Source organism: Nematolebias whitei, chromosome 3 (assembly GCF_014905685.2).
Source record: "Nematolebias whitei isolate Nwh7 chromosome 3, NemWhi1, whole genome shotgun sequence".
Taxonomy (NCBI): Eukaryota; Metazoa; Chordata; class Actinopteri; order Cyprinodontiformes; family Rivulidae; genus Nematolebias; species Nematolebias whitei.
The window spans coordinates 57894884-57904045 of record NC_056500.1 but is presented as its reverse complement, the minus strand read 5'-3'; the positions used below and the strand labels follow the sequence as shown (position 1 = coordinate 57904045).

At 43.4% G+C, this 9162-nt stretch overlaps 2 protein-coding genes across 3 annotated transcripts in view; both read left to right on the top strand.

Annotated features, from left to right (window-relative positions):
- The window catches only part of sgcb (sarcoglycan, beta (dystrophin-associated glycoprotein)), a 12528-nt gene extending 7018 nt beyond the window's left edge, over window positions 1-5510 (top strand). The window contains exons 3-7 of the mRNA XM_037697754.1: window positions 3448-3676; window positions 3782-3967; window positions 4060-4251; window positions 4927-5058; window positions 5487-5510. Coding sequence (XP_037553682.1) covers window positions 3448-3676; window positions 3782-3967; window positions 4060-4251; window positions 4927-5058; window positions 5487-5510 — 763 coding nt within the window. The remainder of the gene's footprint in view (window positions 1-3447; window positions 3677-3781; window positions 3968-4059; window positions 4252-4926; window positions 5059-5486) is intronic.
- dcun1d4 (DCN1, defective in cullin neddylation 1, domain containing 4 (S. cerevisiae)) overlaps window positions 1-9162 on the top strand; it is a 42756-nt gene that overhangs the window by 11275 nt on the left and 22319 nt on the right. The window lies entirely within an intron of this gene.

The following is a 9162-nucleotide window of genomic DNA, read 5'->3' as shown; positions in this document are numbered from 1 at the left end:
TTTGACTCCAACCTTGGACCAACTTACACTTGCTCATTCAAAGACAGAAAATCAGAAAATGCATAATTACTCTGTAACAGACCTCAACATGATTTCCACTTTGCATGAGGATTAAAAATCATTATTACTGTTTCACAGTTAATTAAAAATGATTAGTTCACTGCAACATCTAAAAATGGTTTGAACTAAAACACTTTGATTATCAAACATTTGTAAAATAGTAATGATAATAGAAAAGAGAGTGTTCTTTCACTCGATCAATTCAAGAAAGAAAGTCTCAGGATGGGTCAACCTGTATTTCTGGATTCAAATCAATGAAATGACAGTTTCTGTCCCATAAGGTCCTTAAGGTCAGGATTTGACCTCAGGCTTAGTTCACTACACAGGCGAAGGTCAGAACCAAAGACAGAAGGCTTAATAATCCAAGGGGTCGAGCGAGAGGTGATGTGCAGGTGAGTCGTCGGTCCAGGAGCCGGGAGGTCGAACCAGGAGGTAAGGACAGGAACCAGGAGACAGAAAATATAATCTAAGGAACGTGATTCGTGACAGAGGCGTTCCAATGGGCAAAAAAGGAAGTGTTGCTCCCGGCTTAAAAAGAGAGGATGCTGGGCAGGGGTTCTGTTGAGGCTACGTGCTAATGCTAAAGCCAGAAAACTAAAATATGGGACCCTGTGTACATAATTTCGTTCCACCACATGTACCAAATGTGGTGCGAATGACAATAAAGAATCTCTGACTACTATTTATATTTACAAACTGGAATCTATCAGATAAATATGATTTAAACCATTTTAGAGCTGTTCCTGTAATCCCAATGTCATATTCAAGTCTCTGTAGTAAACTATTGTGATCAACTGTATCAAATATGACACTGAGGTCTAACAGAACCAATGTTGACACAAGTCCATTGTCTGAAGCCATGAGAATATCATTAGTGATTTAATATCATTAGTATAATTAGAATATCATTAGTGACTTTCACTAGTTCTGTTTCTGTGCTCTAAACCCTGACTGAAACTCCTCAGACAGATTATTTTTTTTGCAGATGTGATGGGAGATAGGAGGAAGAGTAAAATTGAGTTTATTTTTCAGAAATAGATCCTGTCTAACTCTGAATGCTAGGAATCGCCTTGTAATTGCTACTTTCATTCCCACCATTAACTACGGTGACATTAGGGGTGAGCGATATAGCTCAAATATAATATTGTGATATTTCAGAGCATTCTGGCGATAACGATAAATTTTGGGATATAAAAACCTCCCAGAAATCATAGTCAGGTCATCTGGACAGTTTCTTTTTTTGTGCTGAAACGTTTCGCCTTTGATCCGGAAAGCTTCATCAGTCAAGGAAACACACAACAAAACTGATTCTTCCCCCAACAGCTTACTCCAAAGTGGAACAAACCAGTTCTGCTTGTGATACGCCCCCTCCTCCATTGCCGGCCCTCTTCCTTGTTGACAGTCTTGTCAAACTGGTTGAAAACAACAAAGTTCATGCTCAATAATCCAGGTATACAATCCAACATTTTTCAGTCAGGACTTCCTTATCGAAGGCGAAACGTTTCAGCACAAAAAAAAAAAGAAGAAGAAAGAAACTGCCCAGATGACCTGACTGAAAAATGTTGGATTGTATACCTGGGTTATTGAGCGCTGTTCAGTTTGGTCGTTCAGCGCGCACAGTTCTGTTAACGGAACGGGGCGCTCTGACGTATTATGTCATGAAATTAGCATATCATGATATAATTTATTTTCCCGGGCAAGCTTTTTTTACTTGTATTATCGTGAACAATATGATATGGCCCAGCCCTAGGTGACATTATATGAACACTCCTGCAAGCACTCTGCAGATGTTTAACGCTGTCTATCACGGTGCACTAAGATTCATAACTGGCTGTAACTACCGTACCCTGTATTCAGTAGCTATGTTTACATGCGCAGAATTCTTTGACCGGATTGAAATGTGTCAATTAGTCTGCGTTTACATGCAGCGGGCTTTGTTCTGAACAGCAGTACTGACATGCGCAGAGTGGTAAACTCTCCTTAAAAAAAAACACAGAAGAAGAAGTTCTACTTCCGGGGTGAACGTAAACAAACCTGAGCACCCAAAATGGACCCGCGACAGGTTTTAATGATGGTGGAGACGTTATTGCACTCCCTGACTGAGCTACAGGTAATAGAGATCATTTTGAGCTCTTTCAAAGTTTCTAGTAGAAATGTTGTCGCTCACCGACCAGTTTTGCTCCCCTGACATGCTAGTATTATTAGCATTAGCCAGGCAGAAATGGCAGAGTCGCACATGCGCAGTCAGGTCAGTTTTTCACGATCAGATAAAAACGAACAGATCAAGCGTTTACATGCACACCAATCGGGTTACTGATTGGCGTAAACCACCCGTTTCGTTCTGATCATAAATTTTATCGGATTGCGCCGAATACACAAAAAATAACCCTAACGGAGTGTTTACATGACACACTTTTATTCCGACCGCCATTTGATCCAGTTACTTATGTCCATGTAAACATACCCACTGTTTAACTGGTCATCATTAACTTCAGGCAGACTCTCACACTGATACATTTTCATTTTTAAATCACTTATTGGTCTGTTGCCTTCATATATCTCCTCCTACATGTCACTCCGTCAGTGCTTCTACAGCAGGATATTATTACATGCAGTGTTCCCTCAGTGCGGACCGAACTTGGCAAAAGGGCCTTCTCTTACTCTGCTCCTGTAACCTGGAATACCTTGGAAAAAAGATCTGAAGCTGTCTACTTTGACCTCTCTACAGGATTTTAAACAACTGCTAAGTTCACGGCAAAAACCAATGCAGACATGTACCTGTTTTTAGTATTTTACATTGCTTCATAGTGTAACTGTTTTTGTTTAATTTTTATGTCATTACTTGTATTTACTTTTCATTTTATATGCTTTTATATGATTGTCTATTGTTGTCTGTACCTCATCTGTGTTCTTTGTTTAAAACAGGTCTCTCTTGTAAATGAGTCCTCGAGGCTCAGTGAGACTAGCCTGTATAAATAAAGGTTGAATAAAAACAAAGGACTGTTGGCACCAACTTTCTCTCTGAAAACAACATCCCCTTGGTTTCAGCATTTAGTACCAATTTGAGATGGAACAAATCTGACTGAATGATGTGAAATGCAGACTGTATTAGCTGGAAAACCTTGGTAACTGTCTTAGCTTGATAATAAACAATTGTATCATCTGCATAGAGATGTCGTCATGGGTCAGGAATGTTTTGACCTACATTACTTATATGAATTGTAAAAAGAGTGGGTCCTAAAACTGAGCCTTGTGGCACACCATTATTGACCATTAAATAAAACTGCAGTAGGAAAACTTATTTGACATGTATAATCAGAATGAAATACAATTTTTTTGTAGTTTTCTGTAGCGGTTATTCGTGTGGGTTATTGTGCTACACCTCAGAGTTTGTTTTGCCTTTCAGGAAAGCTCCAATGGGCCAGTGAAGAAGTCCATGAGAGAAAAGGCCATAGAAAGGCGCAACATCAACAAGGAACACAACAGTAACTTCAAAGCAGGCTACGTACCCATCGAAGAAGAGCGTCTTCATAAAACAGGCCTCAGAGGGCGCAAAGGAAACATGGCTGTTTGCATTATTGTCCTCCTCTTCCTCCTTGCCCTGATTAACCTCATCGTGCGTTCCTCTAACATGATTATACTTACTTGTACTTTCCTATAAAACAATTTTTAATGTGACTTGTGAGGTTTTAAAGTCTACCACAACCCTTGTGTTTCTTAGATCACGCTGGTAATATGGACAGTAATTCGCATCGGGCCGAATGGCTGCGACAGTATGGAATTCCATGAGAGCGGCCTGCTGCGCTTTAAGCAGAAAGCAGACATGGGGATCGTTCACCCACTGCACAAGAGCACAGTCGGGGGCCGTAAAGACCAGGATCTGGTCTTTGTTGGAAACAACAATCCAGTAAGAATAAAACTCTGCTTTTTTAAGTGTAATTGCACACTGTGTGGACACATTTAGAGCTACCTTCTGTGTTTCATGTGTGTTGTTAACAGGTAGTGTTCCAGCAAGGGACTACAAAGCTGAGCGTGGAGAAGGACAAGACCTCGGTCGTCAGTGATGTTGGCATATCCTTCACAGATCCTCGGACACAGGCCACATTCTTTAGTACAGATTTTGAAAACCACGAGTTCCATCTGCCAAAAGGAGTCAAAGTCCTCAGTGTTAAAAAGGCTTCAACTGAAAGGGTGTGTATCATGAAAAAAAATGATTCACCTGTTTTGTGTGTTTCACAATCTGGGTCAGAGGTGCTAATATTTCACATTCCATTAAGGTAAAATAACATAGTGTTTTCAAAAATTAACTCATCAACATAGAAATAAAAAGTTACCAATAATTCGGCGTAATGTTTTTATTGTTTTTATGGTATTGGTGTATATTTAGTTGATGTTTTTCTTAGTTCATATCTTAGATCTCATTACTGTTTTTCTTTTACATTTTATTTTTGTAACTGGGACCCTGTGTACATAATTTTGTTCCACCACATGTACCACATGTGGTGTGAACAACAATAAAGAATATCTTAATCTGAAACAGTGTTATCAGTGTAAAGAGGAAAAAGTTTTAACTTGGATGGAAACACTGCCTTACAGTGGAAAAACTTGTCTGAATGTTTTATTTTCTTAGCTAAAGAAGTTTAAAATACTTTTTTGAAGTTTAAAATGTTATGCGCAGTGACATAAGCTGAAAGTTAAGACAGTTTTATTTGAATGAACCAAAGATGTAAATGCCTTGATATTCAAACAAATTTCAAAATATAGATCTAAACGTAATGAGAATCGTCTCATGCATTTTTCAAGTAAAAATGAGCTTACTGGTATTCCATTATGATGATGATGTGTGTTTTTGTCACTGGTTTTTAGATCACCAGTAGTGCAGCATCAGATCTGAACATCAAGGGAGATGGAAAGGCAATCATTCGTGGCAACGAGGGAGTGAATATCATGGGCCGGACCGTAGAGTTCAAAATGGGTGGAGACATTGAGCTCAAGGCTGTGAGTGAGGCGTTATGTCCTAAAACCATGACAAACAGAAAGTCCACCCTCATCCATTCTTTATCTATACTCGCTTCTTCCTTTTTGAGTAATGGAGGTCACTGTTGCCCATATCCAGCAGTCACTGTGTGGGAGGTAGGAGACACCTGGACAGGTCTCAAGTCCATCACAGGGACACACAGAGACAAATGAGACAAACAACCATTCTCACTCTCACCTAGGGACAATTTAGAGTCACCAATCAGCCTAACATGCATGTTTTTGGTCTGTGGGAGGAAACTGGAGTACCTGGAGAAAACCCACACAGCACAGAGAAAATATGCAAACTACCAAAAAAAGCCCCCTCAGCCAGGATTCGCTCTGGCGACCTTCTCCCTGAGAGGCAACAGCTCTACCCACCATGCCACCTCACACTCTTTCTGTTTTAGGGCTTTGTGTACGACATAATATAGAATGATCTGGTTTTTACCAGCTTCTAAAATTATTGAACTCTAATCTCAAGAGCACAAAAACACAATAGATGCCATTACTTTTTTATTTTTTTTAACAAAAACAAAGACAAAAACTGGTGTAAAAACAACTAATTCCTCACTTTCTGCTTCGAAATGATGTAAGATGGACAGTAGGAGGAAGGAGCTGCTGATAAATGTATTGAGTAATTGATCACCATCAGTGTGACCACTTCTATAAAAGTAGGAGTTTTATCAGTTTGCTGCTCTGGAGCATACAGTGTGTTAACACAATGCCAGGGCGGAAAGACAGGAGCAATGAGCTCAGATGAGCGACTGATGCTGTTCATCAATCTGGGAAAGGTTTAAAGCTCTTTCTAATCAATTTAAAGTCCCTCATTATATGGTAAAAAAAATATTCACAAGTGGAAGACAGCTGCCAGTGCCAATATTCACACCTTTACAGAAAAATGCGTAAACTTCATATGTGGACATAACATTTTCACATGTGAAACCCCCATCAGCTGCTTCTGGGGTCCCACAGGCCAAAAAGGCCAGATGGGACTCCTTCTTCAGCCTGACAGCATCCCTCACCGCTGGTGTCCACCACCGGGTTTGAGGGTTGTCTTAGCGACAGGCACCAACAACCTTGCGGCCACAGCTCCGATAAGCCGCCTCAATATTAGAGGCACGGAACATGGCCCACTCGGACTCAGTGTCCCCCACCTCCCCTGGAACATGTTCGAAATTCTCCCGGAGGTGGGAGTTAAAGCTCCGTCTCATGGGAGACTCTGTCAGATGTTCCCAGCAGACCCTCACAATATATTTGGGCCTGCCAGGTCTGATCGGCATCCTCCCCCACCATTTGAGCAGCTGATGGGCACTGGCAGTCCAAGCGACATGTGGCTCGGATGGTCACTAAGCCAAAAACTCAGGTGTGGGAGGAGTTCAGAGAGGCCATGAAAAATTACTTTCGTATGGCTTCAAGGCGATTCTGGTCCACCATCCGGTGTCTCAGGGGGGAAGCGGTACACCACCAATGCTATTTATAGTGGAGGTGGTATGCTTCTGACCTCAACTTGGGATGTCGTCAGTCAGTGGGCTGAGTACTTCGAAGACCTCCTCATTCCCATCAGCACATCTTCCACTGAGGAAGCGGAGCCTGGGGACTTTGGGTCGGGCTCTCCAATCTCTGGTGCTGAGGTCACCGAAGTGGTTAAAAAGCTCAGAGTTGGCAGGGCCCCAGGGGTGGATGAGATTCGCCCAGAGTTCCTTAAGGCTCTGGATGTGGTGGGGTTGTGTTGGCTTACACGACTCTGCAATGTTGAGTGGACATTGGGGTCAGTTCCCCTAGATTGGCAGATCGGGGTGGTGGTTCCCCTATTCAAAGCGGGGGACCATAGAGTGTGTTCCAACTACAGAGGGATCATGCTCTTAAGCTTCCCTGGTAAGGTCTATTCAGGGGTTCTGGAGAGATGGGTCCGTTGGATAGTCGAACCTCAGATTCAGGAGGAGCAGTGCAGTTTTCATCCTGGTCATGGAACACTGGACCAACTCTACACCCTCAGGAGGGTCCTGGAGGGTGTGTAGGAGTTTGCCCAATCAGTCTACATGTGCTTTGTGGACTTAGAGAAGGAGTTCGACCACGTCCTTCGGGGAACCCTGTGGGGGGTACTCTGGGAGTATGGGGTACCAGACCCTTTGATATGGGTTGTTAGGTCTTTGTACGACCAGTGTCAGAGCAAGAGACTGATAGGCGGATAGGGGCGGCATCTGCAGTGAAGCGGGCGCTGTACCGGTCTGTCATGGTGAAGAGAGAGCTGAGTCAAAAGAAGAAGCTCTCAATTTACCGGTCAATCTACGTTCTTACTCTCATCTATGGTCATGAGCTTTGGGTTGTGACAGAAAGAACGAGATCTCAGATACAAGCGCATTGTTTCCCCTAGATAACTTGCCATGGCAGGGTGCTCATCTCACCTGTGATTTTTATCGGGGGGTGGAGAGGGGTGGATGCAGACATGTCCTGAGTTGCACAGAGCATTGTTTATACTGACAGTTTTAGAGGGGGTGTGGAGACAGAGACACAGCCGCGCACTGCTTTCACCGACAGTTTTACAGTTTTAGAGCAGAGGTCGGGGAGAAGAAAGAGACAGAGACACGTCTCAGTCGTGCACTGTCTGTACAGACAGTTTTTTGTGTGTGGGAAGACAGAGACACATCTGGGACGTGCGCTGTTTTTACCAACAATTTTCGAGTGTGTGTTTGCGGGGGGGGGGGGGGGGGAGTATGAGTGTTTAGCATGAGGGAAGAGGCTGTCCTTAGCTTTTTAGCTAGTGTACCTGCAATGCCAGCTGCTAGTTTCACGTTACGTCAGTACCGACAGGTGGTTTGGGTGGGTGGGGTGCTTTCGGTAGACAGGGCCCTTGGTTCTGTTGACGGGACACCCCGCTTGTATAATGGTAGGGGAAACACTGAAGTGGCCAAAATGAGTTTTCTCTTCAGGGTGTCTGGGCTCTCCCTTAGAGAGCTCGGTCATCCGGGAAGGACACAGAGGAGAGCCGCTGCTTCTCCACATCAAGATTCCTTAGATAGAGAACTTAACTAATTGGCTTTTATGTATGTGAATGTTCCTGTAAAGTGCCCTGAGACAACTTTGTTGTGATTTGGCGCTATATAAATAAACTGAATTGAATTGAATCAAGAGGAGCCAGCTGAGGTGGCTCGAGCATCTGGTTAGGATGCCTCCTGGATGCCTCACTGATGACGTGTTCCGGACACGTCCCATCGGGAAGAGACCAGTTGTTAATCTGAGCTGGATCCTGTCAGAACAAGATCTGGGAACTCCCTCATTCTGACCAACTGTGTTCCGGCAATTGTTTCCTCGGATCCGGCAAATCTCTGCATGTCCAAAGTCATTGCACATTTTTATTTGGATTATTTATTTTGAGGGTGGCTTTGGCTGAGTGGTTAGAGCAGTTGTCCTCCAATGCAAGAGTTGGGAGTTCGAATCCAACAGCAGACACATGCCAAAGTGTCCCTGGGCAAGACACTGAAGCCTTCATTGTCTCTGATGTGCGTCCCATCGGTGTATGAATGTGATAAAGCACTGATTAGTCTCTTTAGAATGATTTGTTCAATTAGCTTTGTAGAGATCTAGTAGAGTGCTATATGAATGGGTAAATGAGGCACAGATTGTAGTGTAAAGCGCTTTGAGTATCTTGATTAGATAGAAAAGCGCTATATATGTAAGTACAGTCCATTTACCATTTACCATTAATTAAAAATACAACAAGAAGAGCCATTGCCAAGTCTGTGGAGTGGATGTTCCAGTCGCACTACGCGCACGTTCCAGCCGCACTATGCGCACCAACTTGAGCACATGCTCCTGTCAGCTGGGTAAAGCTGACGGTGGGGTGTCAGCTTTACGCAGTTGCTCCAGTCCAGGAGAGTTGCGGACCACATGTCCAGCAGGGAGCGTCTTCATGCTTTATGTGCGCCCTGCAGACAAGGCATGTTTTATACACAGGAGCGTCTCCAGACAGCTCTCTAGAGCGCACACAGCTGTTGATGTGTCGGAACTCCTGCACATAGACATATATACACAGCTGATGTCAGGATTTGGTGGTCAGGAACGAACCCAGTAGTGCAGACAGGA